A 19,457-nucleotide genomic window follows, 5' to 3' on the forward strand; every position below is an offset into this window, starting at 1 on the left:
CCCGCAGACGCCCCACGGACGCCCCACAGACGCCCCACGGACGCCCCACAGACGCCCCACAGACGCCCCACAGAGCCCCACGGACGCCCCACAGAGGCCCCGCGGACGCCCCACAGACGCCCCGCGGATGCCCCACGGACGCCCCACAGTTACAGCGCAGCTCATTTCAAAATGTCTACAAGCCAAAGCAGCCAGGAAAGGCAACTGCCCTCAGTCGTTATAAGACTGAAGTAAGGTACTTCCCTGCCCTACTCTCTCACCCAGGAAAAGTGTTCAACCAACCATGTCAGGTGACCTGCACACACAAACTATAACCCAAAGGAGTTATTGGTATGCAGAAATTAATACAGGGAATCGGTCAGGAACTGTTATTGTGCTGTAGTGATGTAGATCTGTTCATTTTTTCAATTACTTCATCGTAAGGCTGAACGAAGTGGCTATTGGCTCTTTACAATGCAAAGGGACAGCTTTACTGGTGACTCTGATGGACAGCATGCATTTCTGGAGAAGGTGAGTCACAAACTGGTTCACTGGTTTAAAAGCCCAAAAAGACTGTGACCCTTTGCTCTCTCCAAATCTTGTAAAGAAACAAATAAACATATTTTATTATGCACTATATGTACTTGCCCTCTATTTGTCATCATATAGTCTTAAGGGTAAACGGCATATACAGTAGGTGTGAGAAAATATTACATACACTCACCAAGCACTTTATTAGGAACATTTTTACTTTATTTCACCTATTTATTCATGCAATTATCTCAGCAGCAATTGTGTGGCAGCAATTCAATGCATACAATCATGTAGATACAGGTCAGGAGCTTCAGGTAATGTTCACATTGAGGAATGGGGAAAAATGTTATCCAAGTGACTTTGACCATGGACTACGTTAAAAGTGCAGGGCTTGTTGGTGGCAGACAGGCAACTGTTGTTTTATTCATTGTATTTCAGATTTTGTCATCAAGCAAGATTGTTGACATTTATTTCAAACGTACATTTAGAAGCCCCACTCACTGCCCCCACCCTCAGTAACACAGTAAATGTAACAAGCATTTATGGCATTATTTTTGTGCCAAAATTCTGCCTGGATGTAGTGATATCCTGAGTGCACAGAGATATTGACACAGGCAGAAACTTAGAGATGCATCATTGTGCATATAATAATTAATCTTGAGCAAAGAAAAATCCATTTTGTGAGTGCTGAAGTCCATATGCAAGCACATTGCCTGTGACCTCCTGTCTCCGCCCCCCTGCCCTGTGCTCTCAAATCTTTGCCTGCGCGCTCGCTTGAGCACACTGTTAACCTGATAAAGCGTGAGCGTGATGTAACATCATTGTGTAAGATGATGGGGAGCATACTAAGATTGCCAGCTGTCTTGGTAAAATCCATGACAGTGTACAATGCATTTTCAGGGATTTTGTGGATTGCGTTTGCATTAGTAAGATAGTAAGGGAAGTGCTCAGGACTGTAATTATCTGACTCAAAAAAAGGCTATAGGCTACACACTCAGTGACCACTTTTTTAGGTAGACCTGTACACCAGCAAATAACCACGCATTACAACAGTGGTATGCAGAAGAGCATCTCTGAACACACGATGTGTCAAACCTCTTAAGTGGATAGGCCACAGCAGCAGAAGACCAAAAAGTCAAAAAAATAAGTCATAAATACCATATTAAGTGCCACTGAGTGTATGTACAGGCTTAGAAAGATATGAACACATCACATAATTTACTGGGTGCTGTGGATTAGTCTGACATCTTTGGTCTGTCATTCAAATTCCCACTTTCTCATCGGGAACATGGTGTCTCTTCTCTAATCACCATTGTTGTGACTGATGACCAGGGCAGCCAATTACAATTTTGGCACATTTCTAACGTGCGCTCTCCTCTGCAAAGCTTTGAGTGAGCACACAGCAGGACTGTGGAGAGAGGAGGGCCTGATTAAGAGAGGGTCGTGGGTCAGGTTTCTGACATGACCAAGCCCATCAGGATTGAAATAAATTAAAACGTAATACTAATTAGGAACTTGTCACCAAATAAGTCTCTGGTAGTTGGGTCAAGCTGACAGGACTGCGCTCTTGCGGACAGGATCCGTCCTGTTCCTTTTAGCTCCCCGGTGACCAGAGCGGTCTCCACAGCTGGTCCAGGGTGAGAGTGGGGAGCCCCGGGGGGAATCTGACAGCCAGGTAGGTCGCTCCAGCCAGGGAGATTACGGCAAACAGGCCCAGGCTCACGTCTATCACCTGCCACAGCAGAAATCACGTCGCTCAGAACCTGCCATCTCTCATTGCATTAGAACAGCACATACATTCAACTTCAGTCAAGTGTTTAACCGCTGAAACCTCACATCTAGATTCACCATGCAATAGGTTTTGTGAATAATAATAATAATCTGGCATATGAGGCGCATACGTTTGGCTGAATTGTTTCACCCTGCACAGAGTTTCAGCTGACTATTCCAAATCGGGGAGATAAAAGGGGGAATTAATTCAAATCAGAGGTGACACTGCAATTCAGATGATGATAGCATGCCATTAAGTACTGATTAAATCAGACATATCGTACTCTAGTCCAAACTCCACTAGCTTGCCCATGAGGTAAATAGAAAGTTTCAAAGTGTAAAGAGAACACCCTCTTTTCCAGGTTTGTTACCATCTTAGCGTGAGACCCAACTGGGGCTGTCACACTTGGCAAACTCTGCCAAAAGCGAACCACAGCTGAACATGGCACTGCATACAAACAAGTGTATTCTCATTTCAGTTTCAAAGTTGTTTGTTTAGTGACACTCAGTGTCAGTGAGTGTAGATTTTTCTCCCCACTAGGGAGTTGTATTTTTTCTCCCCTTCTGTTACTCTGTCTGTGTTTGGGATGGTCTTCTGTGAAAAGTACTATACAAATAAAATTATATTTAATTGACTGGATAAGCATGGGACACTGTAAGTGGCTTTGGACAAATGCTTCAGCTAAATAATTGAAGCAGAAGCAGAGTTTTGTTTGCTCCACAAACATCATTTCACATAATTGAGTTTGTATGAACTAGCATTTGTTTCCGCAACAAGTATTAAAGGTAATATGTTTCAGTTTTTTAAGCTGGAAGAACTTAATCAGCTCTTTCACTGAGTCTGGCCTTATTGCAAAGGGAAAACAAGCCCTCATATGACACAGACAAACAGTATGTAGTGTAATATGGGTATGATCTTGGCTAAGGTAATGATATCCCATAATTGCATGCAACTGAAACAATGAAGGCAGACAGTGGAAAACGCACAGAAATGTACACGCACATACACACGTGTGCATGCGCATATGCAGCAGAGCTCTCTTACCTTTTTCTGCCAGTGCCAACGCTGTAGAGCTTGATGATACCTCGTCCTGGTGAAAGTTATCTGTAGAAAGGTGAGAGGTGTGAACGCTATGTCCTCAATGATACCTCATCGTCTTAACTTCTCTGTATCCCACAGGAAACACGTCCTGGGCCAGGATCCATCACAGATAGGCTAATATAGCAGCGCAGAACAGCGGGGGGACAATTTATCACATGAACACCACAAAACGTGGACAGCGACGAGAGCTACCGATGATGTCCCCAAAACTGACACAAACAGGAGACATCACCTGGGCTGTGGAGAAAACTGAAAAGCAAGAGGCTTTCGAAACAGATTCATTATTGTGTTGTAAACAAAATCGAGCACGGACGAAAAGAGGGATATAAATAGCATGTTCAATATTGCTTATGCATTACATGTCACCCCTAGGCCAAATCACTGCTTGAGATGTTAAACCTCTTCCAGGAATTTCTCAGGAAATTGCCATTTGTCTTGTGAGACAAATGCAGTGAACATCAATGTAATCTATTTACCAGACTCTAAATGTGGAAGAGGACCAGAATTCTGACTCAACCCATTAATATCCTAGTCAATAGACATAATCTGCTCAAGGTATTACGTGGGTCATAATACAGATAATGTTTATTTTAAAATTTACCATTTAAAATGTGTAGGATTATCCACTTAAATCTTAAACCCAGGCAGATAAACCACACCTGCCGCCCAGATAGTTTAAGTCAACTCATCATAAGGACAATGAAGGCTGTAAGTACAAGCAGCAGCTTGTCGCCACTGAATGGCATAGCACTCAATTACAGAACAGCCACTGGGGACAACGCCAAACAAGGAGACTTGATTAAGACCACAATAGATACTACATAGCTTCCGAGCTAAGTCTCTGTAAACTAAAACATCACTCCACCTATTGATTGGCAAACTGGTTGATTTAGGGAGGCACTAGACACTGGCTTCCTTGAATCAAATCACATTATTTTGAATATATATTTATTTCTGTTTCCCACTTAAGAAAACAATGGCTGTGTTCAAAGCTGCATTCTTAGCATACTTAGCTGCGTACTATATTTAAATGAAAATCAGCCTGAAATTTAGTATGAGTAGTATGCTAGTAAGCAGTTTAGAACACAGCCAATGTCTGGTTATTTCCAGCCAATCAGTCCTGATAATGACTCTGCAAACTGTCTGTCACTGCTTGCATACTTTTAATAAACTTTATTTCTCTTCATCAATATTAAAATTGTCAGATTTTCTTACAAATGGTAACCAAGGGCATGGCATCTTCTAAAAACATACAATAATTGGTGATTGAGCATATATGACTTACCATAGTGTATAGAGGTATGATTGTTCTTGGCATTATAAAATGAAGTAAATTGTCCAAGTATTTTCGGAAGAGAAACCATTTTGAATTGACGTGTGACCGCATCTTTAAAAGAACAGAAATATATATGAATATAAATAAATAAAACAATCACAGAAGCATTACATTAAAATACATTTTTTACCATCATTTACCACTAAATATCATATTCATAATTATTTACATTTGTGTCATGGTATAGATATGTACATATGTAGACAGGTTTACTGTAAGCAAACAGTAGCATTTACTTGAGCTGATATTTTAATCATACTCCTGTCTATAAACAGTGAAGGGATTAATTTTGTCATGTAGTCAGGCGTTCTAATGAAGACACAGCAGGGTGCTGAATGTCTGTCATTTTCATGAATAATTGACCTGGTGTTCAAAACAATTATGTAATTTGAACTTCATAGACCCCCCATAAATCCTCTGAAGCTCAGCGTAGTTACTTGGGAAGCACACTAATACTGGGGTGGGATCGGTGTTGGCCAATATCAGCTTAAGACAAATAGATCTGTATCAGCATGGTAAGATCAAGGCCATATGATAGATGATGTAATAAATATGTGACAAAAAATATTGCATTGCTGATGCTGCAAATGAACTGAAAACGTCATGCGCAAAAATATGCACCTTTTATGTAATACGCATTTATAATTTATCATTTTTACCAACTAAACTGGCAAGCAAATCTGTCCAGAGACCCATTGAATCAATACACTGGGCAGTTACACCAGTCAGTGATTCACAGCTTATCGTAGCTGCACCATTTCATGAATATGTGGGAGTGGGGTCGGAGGATCAGATGGGACAGTGAAGGGGGATCTAAAAGTTACCCACGGACCGTGAGGTAACCACTAGTTAATGGAGTGAGACTAAAAAACTGCCAACACAAAGCAACCCCGAATCAGAGGGCGAGAGATCTAAACCAAAATATAGTGAGGGGCTTCCGACAACCGACCGAGATCACCCAAGCAACACTCAGCCTCTCACTCCCCAAGTAATCCCAGCAGCGCACAAACGAGGCGAGACTGAAAAAGGTAGACAACATGGCTGCCTAAATCACAGCCAGTCCGTCACGGAGAACAGAACAAACAGACAGGGGTAACAAGGAAATCCTAACCCCTAATTCTAGGCCAAGGAACTTCCTGCATTCCTTTTCGATAGCTAACGTCTACATAGCTTAGTAAACATGGCACGTAACGACGAAAGACATGCATGAAGGGAACTCAGCCTCTCACTCTACTAGCAGTGAAAGAGCTGACAACACAAGGTGAGAAGAGAATAGGTACACACAGGCGTCGCCCAAAATGGGGAGCAGCACGGCACGGAGATCGAAACCGAGCACAGTGCAAGCAAACAGGGAGACAGAAGACTACTCTGCTCTAGCCCAAGCTAAAAGAGGTTCCAGCATTTTTTTTCATTTAAAAAGAAAAGCAGTCCTCCGGCTACCGTATACATGGCTTTGTAAAAGACAGAAGTGACACAAAAGCCCAGAGCCTCACAAAGACAGGGCGTAAATAGAGCAAATTCACCGATACGCGATTACGAAACCTTCACCTGCTTGCACGAGGGAGACATGACCGTGACAGGAGCGCCCTCTCACGCCCCCTAGAGGAAATACCCAGAAAATAACGGAGCCAGCTAAAACCATGACAGAATAGGGTTCATGTCGCCTCATTCTCCCAACACAACTGTAAAAGCCGTGGCCTGTCATATAGGGAAGTGCCCCAGAAGCCCCCAAGTCTTCCCAAGGCATTTCAGTCTGTGATCTATGTGGAAAGGAGTCACAACATATGGGGTGATAATACATTGCAAGGGAGCGCAAGTGATATAACTGTCTACTATTATACACTGTAATATTTACTTTATTTGATAACTACTTTATGAATAGAACTGTTATGTGCGTCCTGAATGTGAACATAAGCGTAATATGAAGTGTGACTGAGCCGCCTACATAACTGGGCTGCTTGAGTCCATCTAAACCCCTTAATAGCTTTTTTCAGTGAAAAAGCTGATTAATTTGGTCACACTTGTGCATTCCCTCAACATGCAGAGCAATAATAGATCCGTTAGAAATATTGGAAGGATGGCTGCTTTGATGGAACATGATTGGTGATAACCTTGCTCCTCCCACACACACACACGTACACACACACAAACATGCGCACACGTACACACACGTACACACGCACACACTCACCTCAACGTAGTTGTACATGGCGAGGTCAGCGATGGCATGGTCATCAGGTACACGGACTCTGGTATACTCCGGAAGCACAGCACCTAAAGACAGAACACAAACTGACACTTTTCTGACCAGGCCATTAAACCAGGGGGCACTGTTGGGCCAATAAAGCCTCTTCGGCTGAATTAAATAAAATCTTCCTTTTGGAAAAATAAAGACATTCTATTCCATCCTAAAATGGAGCAACATGGGCTGACTGCTGCAGAAGGTACTATCGTTTAGATCAGGGGTGGACAGTTTTATCCAAAAATGGCCGGTGTGGGTTCAGGTTTCTATTTTAGTCCAGCACTGGGACACCTGATTCCACGTATCAAAGTCCTGATTGAAGTCAGTGATTAATTATTAAATGGTAAATGGTTGGCATTTATATAGCGCCTTTATCCAAAGCGCTGTACAATTGATGCTTCTCATTCACCCATTCATACACACACTCACACACCGATGGCGATTGGATGCCATGCAAGGCACAGACCAGCTCTTCAGGAGCATTTGGGGGTTTGGTGTCTTGCTCAGGGACACTTCGACACAGCCCGGACGGGGGATCGAACCGGCAACCCTCCGACTGCCAGACGACTGCTCTTACTGCCAGCCCCTGTGTCACTGTGGTCATAAAGAATCCACATTTTCCACTTTTCAGAAGAATAGGGGAGTAATTCTTGGTGTTCTGATCAGTCTGTTCAGAGAACTGGCCCTCACCTGAGATCAGGGCACAAAATCATCCTCCCTACTGAAAGGAAAAGTGGTTTCTCATTGTATAATAACACCAATTCAAACATATATAAATGCACTAAATTCTCTAAATTCTCTGCACTAAGTTCTCAAAATTCTCAAGTCCCTCGTGAGGCCTTTCAAGAAGCCGGTGTGGCAATAGATCCCAACCTTTCCAGGCCAGGAATTCAGGGCCCTCCTTATCTATCTCTCTCAATGCCAACGAGGAGTAAAATATAGCCTGCAAGTGTTATGTGTGTTTTTCTTGCTCTCCCTCTCTCTCACACATTGCAGGTGGCCTTTGACAGAGTTTCATCCCAGGCTCGAGGATATATAACTCCTGTCATCACTACAACACCAGAGGAGACTCTTAATCTTAAATTCTGAAAAAAACATACGTCTCTGGGAGTCCAAATAATTACTTCTGATTTACAATAAGGGTGTGAAAGTTTAAACGGTTAACCAAAACGCTGTAAACGTTTTGCTTAGATTGCTAACCGATAACCAATCATTTTCTGAAATGGTAAACTCAGTTTAAAATAAATGCACGTTCACCACCAGGCGTATTATTGCGGGTTACATTCTAAACTAGCAATCGACAAGCTACAGTAGTTATAGCAATCAATCTGGCCATTTCAGGGGGTTTAAAATGCACAATTTTAATTGAATTGAATGCTACAGTATTATAGTTATCAAATTATTTATGTAGCTGTTGGTTGACTTATGGCTTACTGTAAATTTATGTTGTTTTTTAAGCTTCACAGAAGATCCGTGTTTATTCATTGACACACAAATTCAAACTACTGATCGTAGTTTTCCACTATGCTGTATCTACATTAAAATAAACAAAGCAATACAACATTGGACGAATGCTGCACACAATATTACAATACGCTGTTTACATTCTAAACTAGCAATCGACAAGCAACAGTAGTACTAGCAAGCAATCTGTGGCCGTTTCAGAGGGTTAAGAACACCGCAGGGAATTGAATGCTACAGTAGCCTACTATAGTTATCAAAGAATGTCCTTGTGTTTTAAATTTGTAGCTGTTAGTTCACTTGTGGCTTGTTGTATGGTGTTTCCTTATCCGTGTTTATTCATTGACATGCAAATTCAATGGTTTGTCACTTCCCTAATTTAGAACCTGTTTATGTAATGTTGAAGGTTAGGGGTCATTTACTATATGCTTACATATTAACCATGTATCAATTAGAGGTAGAATAATGCATGTATTAGTCAAACATTTCTTTATTATAAATGGTGGAGATAGCCTCCACCTCATCAGTGTGCTTGTCTAGCTTGTTGTGTGAAGGTACTGAACTCTTTCTTCTTAGATATAACTGGTCGTGTCTGGTCATTATAAGGAGAGAATTTTCTCTGTTTAACATTACATTTGATTTGCTGCACAATCCCCTGTATTGCCCAGATCCCCGTAAATAATAAGGTTTTCAGAGTGCCTGCATATTTGAGAGGGTCAAAGGTAAACCATACAGAACCAATCATACAACCTTTCAAACACAGTTATTTCTGTTTTTCATAAATATGGAAAAATCACTTATAACAATCACGATAGAAACACGACCATTTACTTCTGAAACAAACACATCCATACCATCCAGCTACTGAATAAACACCTGCATTCAATCAATTGCTCTGCCAGAGAGAGCAAGTCAGCTTCTGTGGTCATGACCACAATACAGAGCTTTGTTTCAACTAATATACTCACTGAAATCTTCATTACATTGATCCATTACTTCATCAAAAACAAGGCAGTCTTCAAAGCCCTATAAAAAAGGACAAAAAGATAATTTTGTTCAATTATGATGCGACATACCTGCAACATGACATGAATCACATGCCACATCCCTGCTTTGCGCTTGAGGTGTAATACCTCTTTAAATGTAATACCTCTGCCTTGTGAGACAAGTACAGGCCATCAATGTGAAATTACTTTCCCTCGCTCAATATATAAGTGAAAATGGTGGCACCAAGCCAAGAAAAAATGAGAAATAAGACACATTTCCCCCTGCACGCTCCACACTCAATTTAACCAGCCGGCAGGAAATGTCAAAAATAGAATGACTGGCTGAATAACAGCTTTCAATCTGACGATTGGATCAATTTCACCACTTTTCAAAGTGACAGATCATCCTTCAGTTTCTCTTGTTTTGATATTTCTCTCCTACACCCTCTCCCTCTCCCTCTGCCTTTCTCTACCTTACAACCATTTTCTGCATTCTCTCAATCCACTTCCACCTTAACCCCATCAACTTCACTCTCTCTTTTTATATTTATTTACACCATTTTGCCTTCAGCCAACACACCTATCTACAGCTTACATTATTTATACATACTTTTATACAGCAGGATATATTTAGTGAAGCAATTCAGGTGAAGTTCCTCGCACAAAGGAGAAATGGCAGAACCACACAAGACTTACAACCTTAGAGTTGCAAGTCCGGTTCTCATACAGTGTTATTTAAGGCTGATTATGTCTCTCTCTCTCTCTCTCTCTCTCTCTCTCTCTCTCTCTGTCTCTCTGTCTCTATTGGCTTTAATTTCCTGTTTTTTTTTTGTTTTGTTTTTTTCCTGTGGGATCCGTTTTGTTGTCTGTTTTGGTTGACTGGACAATATAATTTGGTATGACAATTTTCAGATTTTACACTAAATTACACTAAATTGACTTAGTTAATTTTAAAAAAATCTCTCTCTCTCTCTCTCTCTCTCTCACCCTCTTCCTCTTTCCCTTCCCTCCCTTTCTTCCCCTTTCTAGACCTAACTTTCCATCCCCCCCCTTTCCCTCCCTCATTGTTCTCTCTCTTCCTCCCTCTCCACCATCTCTATCCTCCCCACTCCCAATCTGATTTGTCTCTCTCCCTCGCTCCTGCACTCTCCGTGACCCTCTACCTCTCTCCCCTTTCTCTCCCGCTCTCTCTCTCCCGCTGTGAGCGGCTCCGGGCCACCCGGTGGACTGACCGCGTTCATCCCCTGGCCGTAGAAGGGCACCACGGCGTGCGCAGCGTCCCCCATAAGCACACACTTGTCCCCCATGTGATATGGGGAGCACTTGACGGACACCATGGCTTGGGCCGGCAGGCGGAAGTAGTCTCTCTTCACAGCATCCCTAAAGGAAAAGAGAGGCGGGGGTGTTAGCACAACACAATTATCATATAGTGCTACATTATAACATTATATAACATTATACATTGTAACAGTTTCTGAACGGCAATTACGCTCTTCATTATCACCTGTAATGTACGGACTACAGTGTAAAGTATGGCTAAGTACGAACATCACATCTCAACTGAAATTGGCTGGCAGCAGTTCTTTGCTATATTTGAGAAAGGCCTTAGTAAACAAACATCAATTTAGAATGCCTGCTCTTATTTCTATTGCTGCCATTTCAAATGAATGAACTGGTGAAGATAAACGAGCAGGCAACGTTAAGCTCATATGTCTCCGTTACCTGCTCCGCACAGTACAGGGCAAATTAAAAAACCATCACTCTTCTTGTGCCCAGGACCCGGTAATTTCACACTTCATGGACTTAATGATGTTACACTGAGCTGTGTGTGTGTGTGTGTGTGTGTGTGCGCACGTGTGGGGAGGGTACTGAAAAAGAATGAAGAAAAAAAAGATATGGGGGACAGAAAGATGTTAAATGGCAAGTTAAATGGTACAAAGAGAGAGATGTGAGGCAGGGGAAAATGGTGGGATAATAGAGAGGGATGGAGAAAGTGAGTAAAGAGCAGATGAATGCGAGGCGTGAAGAGGTAGGGGTGGAGGAAGGAGGGCAGGGGAAGAGCAGAATGCTTACTCTCCGATAAGAGGGATAGAGTCTGGGAAATAGGTCTGGAAGAACGCCATGACTTCTTCTTCTGTGGTAATTTTCTCAAACTCTTCAAATGGCATGAACAGAGTGCAGGTGAAAGTCTTGTCCTACAACAGATAGTGAAAAAGATACAGAAATGCCTTTCAGTTTGCGCAGGGAACATCATGTCCCTTTAGTGAAGGGGTCCGCTACAATACAACAAGGTCACTCAATAGCTTAGATGGACAATATCACATGAATACGTACATGCAATCACATAGATGTATGTACAAAACCTTGTAAGCAAGGACACTCATTAGATTGTTTATATTAAGATATTTTTGTAATGTAAACCCCTAGGGAAATGTTGTGACTGTTAAATGGGGTTCCTTCTATAGATTCAAAACAACAGCATTTCCATAATACAACATTTTATCCGAGCATACATGACTGTGTGTGTGTGTGTGTGTGTGTCCTCCCCATTGTAACGTGCATTATTTATTGAGCTTCACACGATACCCTTGGAGAGACAAAGTGTTTGATAGGTCAGGGTGGCATGAATCGCTCAATCAATTTCAATATGTCATTGCCGAAACCATTGTGAAGGTTGAGTTTCATTAGTGAACTGTATCACTTCCTGCCATCTAAAGTGTGATGATGTCAGCGTATCCTCGAGCAAACCTGTTTCTTCAGTCCTGGTGGAGCCAATTCGCCGCAGGGCAAGATGGCACCCAGACAGGTGGCAGCGGGAGAGAGGAACACCCAGAAAAAGCAAATAAGGCACTCACCAGATTTGGCAGAGCGATCATCATGAATGTGTTCCGGGGCCATATATGAAGGTAGTTGGGCTCCATGGCAAACTGAGGAAAGCAGAGGAGCATTTATCAATACAGTACATATATAGAAATATGTCAAAAACATAATGCCACTGCACAAGCACTTTATGATGTGTATGGAGGAGGTAGCAGGGAGGGGATTAGAGGGACTGCACCCACATCTCCGTTGTGAGGGGGCATGGTAAGCTCCATGTAGCCGTGGGGAATGTAGGTCTGGCTGTAGTTGAAGCGACTCTGTCGGAGGAACTGCTTCCTGATGGCAGAGAAGGCCCCATCGCAGCCCACGATCAGATCAGCTTTGATCTGCTCCTTCGTGCCATCCGACCTGACCGCAAAAAATGATCTGTTTAACGAAGCACAAACTAGGCTCTTTCTTCCCTCTATATACACACACACATGCACACAAACATACACACACACGCACACACAAGCACATACACGCGCACACACGCACGTGCCCAAACATACACCTGCCTGCAAACACACACGCACCCTCTCACACACACAAGCACACACGCACCCTCACACCCACGGACAAACAGACACACACGTTCTCATCAAACTCCAACCTGGTTATGAAAGCATGAGCATGACTTTTAGAAGTATTTGCCTGAGAAAGGTCATCGCTCCCGACTCAATGCTCCAGTCCAAAAGTTTGTGTCCAAAGTTCAGCTTTGCGCTCGGGTACTCCTCAGCCGCTTCCATTACAGAACAGAGCCAGACATTAAAAGTTGCACAGCATCACAATGACACACAATATGATGTTGTTAGATGACATGAGATGACACAGCAGCAAACTATTACAAAGCGACCTGCTTGATAACATATTTCAACCATATATCTGATTATATGATAGAGATCAGTGTAAGGAGGTATGTTCCATCAGCTGAAGGTCTTGTTGTTCTTCCTATATACATGTGGTAATAACTACACACGTGTAGACAGCTAGACACACACACACACACACACACACACAGAGTAGAACATATGCATCTCATACCCATAAACAAAACATATAAGCTATATTAGGAAACTACTTTGCAACTGTGACAGCCAATAAAAAAATATTGAAATGAGCTAACATAGTGCTGTTCAAAAAACTGAAAAACAAGTTTTAGAGAGTATTAGAGTAAATGTGTATCATTGAATCTTTGAGAAAGAAAAATTAATTGGTAGGTATGCAGCCTAAGTCCTCCAAGTGCTGTCCCAGAGCGTGGATCACTTTGAATTTCTTTCACCGATACCTGTGAGCAGCTCCTTGTTCAGGTTGGCTCGGTCCACAGACAGAATGTACTGGAAGAAAAGCAGAACATTATTATTCATACTTTTCAGTTGGCAAATATTCTGAAAAGCTTGGTATATTTAATCATAACAACAACAACAACAACAACAATAAGAATAAAGTAAAGAAATGTTTTTATTTTATTTTATGAAAGATAAATTCATCCTGCTGCTGTTATCTGGAGATAGGTCATGATGCCTACCTGCTGTGAACTGAATGCTGCTCTGTTGAGGAAATGTAATCAGTTAAACTGGTCTAAATTAGCTCATCTCAGCAAGGGGCTTCTTTGCATAACCATAGTTGGACAAGCCCTTCGTAAACCCATGGGCTTATTATTTATTAAGAGACTAAAACATCAACTTTTTAAGAGGTGTAATACCTTTCTAGCTTTCTAGGGAGACTTGGCATGTGGGTATGATTGAGATGTTAAATAATACCCCTTTATTGTGGTGTTTTGCTGAGCTGGTTGTATTAGTTCTGCCCCTTTGAGTACACACCAAGACAAAAGGCAGATGAGGCCACTGGTGAAAGGTTGTAAGTATTCACTCTTATTAGAGCATGGGGTGTCCAATCTTATCCGAAAAGGGCTAGTGTGGTGATGTTTTTTTTGTTTTTGCCGAGCGCTAGGACAACTGATTCAACTAATTAACAAATCATGGGCTTCAATCAAGATCTTGATAAACAGAATCAGGTGTCTTAGTGCAGGGCTAAAACAAAAAGCAGCACCCACACCGGCCCTTTTTGGACAAGATTGGACACAGTGGATTAGAGGGATACAAATAAGCATGAGGGGAAAACATTCAGTGCACTACACAGACAGCTATGGAAGCAGGCAAGCCATTTCTAATACCTTATCTTATCTGGGGGAAGACCTTGGTATGGATTTTTACATAGAATTGGACTATGACCAGGTGGATACACTGCCTGACTGTATGGTAGTGTAGCTAGCATTTGGTAATGTGTCCTTTGCACATTACTGTCAAAAAGGGTAAACATCCTGTGTTTATGGCTGCCAACTCGGACATCTCTAAAACCCTGAACCCATCTTTAAATCTACAGAATGTGTGTGGCCCATTTTGCTATGTGCTAAGATGGGCGGTACCTGGTCCTTTTTCCCATACGGGATTGGAGATCGGGCCCCATTCAGTGAATGGATCATCCGGGCACGCATGGGGATTCCATTAGTCACAATCTGGAACCAAAACATTCAGTGTCAGAACAGATCCAGTCATGTTTCATGCATTTCGGCACATGTTCTTCCCTTTCATCAAACTTCTGCAATTATACATTCATTCTGCAACCCAGAGAAAGTGAGTCATTCCTCCACCAGCTACTGTGGCTGTGCTTGAAGGTGTGCTTGAAAAAATGTGTTCAGCAAGATTAGGTCCACTGAACTCAAAACTCATGGAGTGTAAAGCTGTGTGACATGGGGACCATCGGGGCATGTATTACATTACATTACATTAAATTAATGGCATTTGGCAGACACTCTTATCCAGAGCGACAACCAGTTGATTAGACTAAGCAGGAGACAATCCTCCCCTGGAGCAATGCAGGGTTAAGGGCCTTGCTCAAGGGCCCAACAGCTGGGAAGATTTTGACTACACCAGGGATCAAACCACTGACCTTGCGGGTCCCAGTTATGTACCTTAACCACTACGCTACAGGCCACCCCTTATGTAAAATACGGTATGTGTGTAGGCTTTGTATAGGAGAAAGTGCACAGTTGCAAATCTTGCCTTTTCCTCCATTCCGACATGTTTCAAGGCCTGCCGACCCCTGTGAGACAAAGCCAAGTTAATGCTTCTGCCGCGCACAACTTTGGCTTGCCGGATATCTAAAGAGAAACCAAGTACATAACCATAGGTCATTCAGAGAGCATCCCCAGTGATCTATGTGCAAAATGACTATATTCATCAGAAATACAGTTTTTCAGATATCTCTCTCAGAATATTTTTACTGAATTATTTGTTGAGATTCTTTACATGATTTCAGAGAAAACACTCTTTACTCCATAGCTGTTCTATAGTCCTCAGGATCAAAAAAGACCCTAACCTGAGTTTAGCAGCAGTGAAAAGTGAGATTGAATTGTTTCAGCAAATTTGATTACTTTTCCTGGAGTGACCGTACCAGACGAAAAACATTTCATATAAGTGTTACACCATCAGCATACAAAGATTGCTTTATGAGTCTTTTCTAACCCTGCAGCAACGAAATCAGAAGTCATAATCAAAGTTAAGTGCCTCACATCTATTACAGCAAAACAGTGATGTGTATTTTGTAGTGAAAATTATTGTTGTAGAATGATGAAAAACCGTTTCTCTGGACTGCGATAAATAATAATGACCGGTTGATTCTACATGAAAAACCTTGGTTTAGGGTTATAAGGAGAGGAATTATCACAAGGGGGTCTGCCAATGGAGGGTCATTCTTTATGCTGTGGACAAGGGGTTCACGCAAAATATGAAGAGGGTAACAGAACAGAACCAGAGTAAATATTACAAGACAGATATGATTGTACTCTATTACCTTAAGTTCTATACCTTATATACAGAAAATCTTCCAATCCAGCATTGTGCCTCTCAATGATGAGTTTGATATCAGGATGTGTGCAGCCCAAGTCATAACAAGTGACTGACATTTTAAAGTAGATGGATTGTTCATTATTTTCAGGCCTACCTTCGCGAGACTCAAAGAGCTCAACTTCAAACCCTCTTTTGGCAAAGTAGCAGGCATTCAGAGCGCCTACCTAGGGGGAGAAATTTGATGTGTCACAAAAACTGAAGTTCTTCACAGCCATACTGAGAATAGGAGCCCAGTTAATGCAGACTGAAGGTTTTCTCAACCCTTCTACGGTGTTGCAGTGCCATATGATAGATAGGTGCCAAGAAACACACAAAATGGCCGACCTTGAAATGGAATATCAAGCAAGTTTAGGAAACCATGATATACCAGTGATTTTGAAATACACTCAGGGAGCACCTTATTAGGCATTTTTTACTTATTTTTTAGGCTTATTTAAGTTTTCTGCTGCTGTAGCCTATCATCCACTTAGAGGTTTGATGCATTGTGTGTTCAGAGATACTCTTCTGCACACCACTGTTGTAATGCATAGTTAATACTGTCCCCTTCCTGTCAGCTTCCTCTAGACTAGCCCTTCTCCGCTGACCTCTGTCATTAACAATGCATTTCTGCCCACAGAACTGCTGCTCACTGGATGTTATTTGTTTTTCCGCACCATTCTCTGCAAACTCTAGAGACTGTTGTGTAAAATCCCAGGTGATCCACCCTGCCTAGCACCAACAATCATTCCACGGTCAAAGTCACATTTCTTCCACATTCTGACATTTGGTCTGAAAAATAGTGGAATCTCTTGACCACGTTTGCATGCTTTAATGTATTTCATTGCTGCCACATGATTGGCTGATTAAATATTTGCATTAAAAAGCTGGTATACAGGTCAACCTAATAAAGTGGTCACTGAGTGTATCTTTAAAGGTGGCAATTCAATTCACTGTTATAATACCTCAAAGTGTCTCATAACTGTGTTGCAACTGGCTAGCTTACTAAGCCTCTACTACAAAGTTTTCATACAATTCAAAACATATCATCGATCATAAATCTAAACTATGAAACAATTCTTGTAGCATTGACTGCATATCTGGCAGTAACATGATGATTTGAGGCTGATTTGATACCTTGGACCCTTGATGATTTAAAACCATTTAGCCAACAAATGTCTTCCATACTGAATCAGCATAATTCACAGTTGAATCTATCCATATATATTTTTTGATGATGTTAATAGGTTACCGACATCAGAAAGTCATGGCAAATTTTTTTCTGAAAACCATAAGTGTCAAAATTATTGGCACCCCTTTTATTTACAATTATTGTCAATGAAATTGACAATAAAAGTTTTGTTAATTTAGTTAACCTCAGTCAAAAGGAACTACAGTATATTGTGTTTAGTCATCTACCAGCATGGGTAATTGACCTTCACAAGTCTGGTAATGGGTACAAAAAAAGACCTAAATGGTTAAACATACCACTGAGCACCGTAAGGACAATAATAAACAAATATAAGTCATAAAGACAAACTTTCCAGGAACTTTTTAGCCATGCACACCATCCACATGTTTAGAAGAAAGAGGAATACATACAAGGAGAAGCACCTTATGCCTGCTGTCAAATATGGTCATTGATCTTTTGGCAATCCTTTGCCAGGGGTACTATTTAAGATCAATGGCATAATGAATTAAATTTGGGCAGAAAATCTGGTTGTCTCTGCTAGGAAGCTGAGACTTGGTCAAACAGGAGGTGGATTTGCCAACAGGATAGTGACTCCAAAAAAATTACCCCATTAAAATCCAGGAATGGTTAACTAAAAACAACATCCACGTTCTGCAAAGGCCATCTCAGAGTCATGAAAAACCTGTGGTCTGAACTGAATGTCAATAACAATACATAGTCGATAAGTTTTTTAATGCAGTGTAGGTTGTATGTAGGTTGAATGTAAATTTTATTTTGTGGACATGCAATATGTAAAAAGTGAAAATATGTATTCACATTTTCTTCTTTTCATTGTTTTTTTTCACTTCAAATAATTGAGTGATAAAGAAAAAATGAAAATTCTAAAACCTTTTTTTTTTGCTGAGTCTCAGGAAGATATAAGTGCATCTGTGGGACAAATAGCCTATAAAGAAAATAACTCGTATTTCTTTCTTCTTCTTTTTTTTCATTTTCAATTTGCTTTCTTCGATGTTGCACTTGTCTATAGGTATAACTACTGTGGACTGTAATTATTTTTTATAATTATGGTCCATTCCAAAAACTGCTTATAGAAGTACATGTAGGCGCAGGTGCGTGAAGCTGTAACCTACATTTTTACAGAAATAGAACTGGAAATCCTGCTGGAAAATCCAGCTATGACCAGCTGGTACCAGTTTCAAAACATAGCTTGAGCTGGTCAAACCATGTTGTGTATTGAGCTGGTCTGGCGGTTTTGAACACAGCTATTGACGTCGTTGGCAGCAGTAACTAAAATTTAATCAGAAAAAAATCATACCCCACAATAAACGTTTGTTTGTTTGTATATTCAAAACAAAATGGCAGGTAACAATTGAATGCATGATTGTTGTTGGTTGTGCCATGTGCCAAAAGCGTTGGTATACAGTATTGTAGTCATAATAGGTTTAGGTGATACCTGTTCATAAATGCCGAAGCAGGTGAACAACTGCTTGTCGCTTGTACGTAGTTTAAAAAACTGCAAATACTTAATTCCATGACATGTTGCCAAATGGCAATTACTAGAGTAGGCTAGTTCACAGTAAACTGCATTCTAATATGCAGACTGCCTTGTCGCACGGGAAAGCCACCTGCCCACTAAATAAATAATTTAACGTGACACACAATTTCTTACCAAGCCTCCTCCAACTACGGCGATAACTTTGCGCTTGCCTGTTGATCTGTTCTCGCAAGGTGTAGAGTCCATCGCGGGTACTTCCCTGGAATTCATTTGGTTGAATTTGATGGGGGAAATTCGCTTTTCCTGAGTTCCTGCATTTTGTAGTCGTTATTTTAAGGGAGGAGCGAAAGCCCTCCCACCTCCGTGTTCCTTTTTGTCAAATATACTACAGCTAACATCGAAAACGGCAAAGCATATGTGCTACTATGAAAGTATATTTTATATTATATAGTCTTAATGTCCATAAAATGGCAAAACTTTGTACTGTATACATATGATGTAAATGTAATTATATTTAATAGTGAATCCACCAAATCTATTCACGTAAGGTGCCCTCCATAACGTTTGGGACAAAGCTTACCGGTACTCTGCAAGATGTAGAGCACTGGTTAGCA

At 41.3% G+C, this 19,457-nt stretch overlaps 1 protein-coding gene across 1 annotated transcript; it reads right to left on the reverse strand.

Moving 5' to 3' along the window:
- Positions 1 to 710: 710 nt before the first annotated feature.
- On the reverse strand, positions 711 to 19,164 carry LOC133118755 (kynurenine 3-monooxygenase). Its single transcript, XM_061228948.1, has 15 exons — positions 19,018 to 19,164; positions 16,275 to 16,344; positions 15,335 to 15,432; positions 14,698 to 14,787; positions 13,558 to 13,606; positions 12,924 to 13,011; positions 12,473 to 12,638; positions 12,266 to 12,337; positions 11,484 to 11,605; positions 10,643 to 10,790; positions 9,393 to 9,450; positions 6,913 to 6,995; positions 4,671 to 4,772; positions 3,329 to 3,388; positions 711 to 2,245 (listed from the first exon to the last, which is right to left on the reverse strand). The coding sequence occupies exons 1-15, from the start codon at positions 19,111 to 19,113 to the stop codon at positions 2,108 to 2,110; spliced, it is 1,440 nt and encodes a 479-aa protein (XP_061084932.1). The 5' UTR covers positions 19,114 to 19,164; the 3' UTR covers positions 711 to 2,107.
- Positions 19,165 to 19,457: the final 293 nt, after the last annotated feature.

The sequence above is a fragment of the Conger conger genome, chromosome 18 (genome assembly GCF_963514075.1).
Source record: "Conger conger chromosome 18, fConCon1.1, whole genome shotgun sequence".
NCBI classification, from domain to species: domain Eukaryota; kingdom Metazoa; phylum Chordata; class Actinopteri; order Anguilliformes; family Congridae; genus Conger; species Conger conger.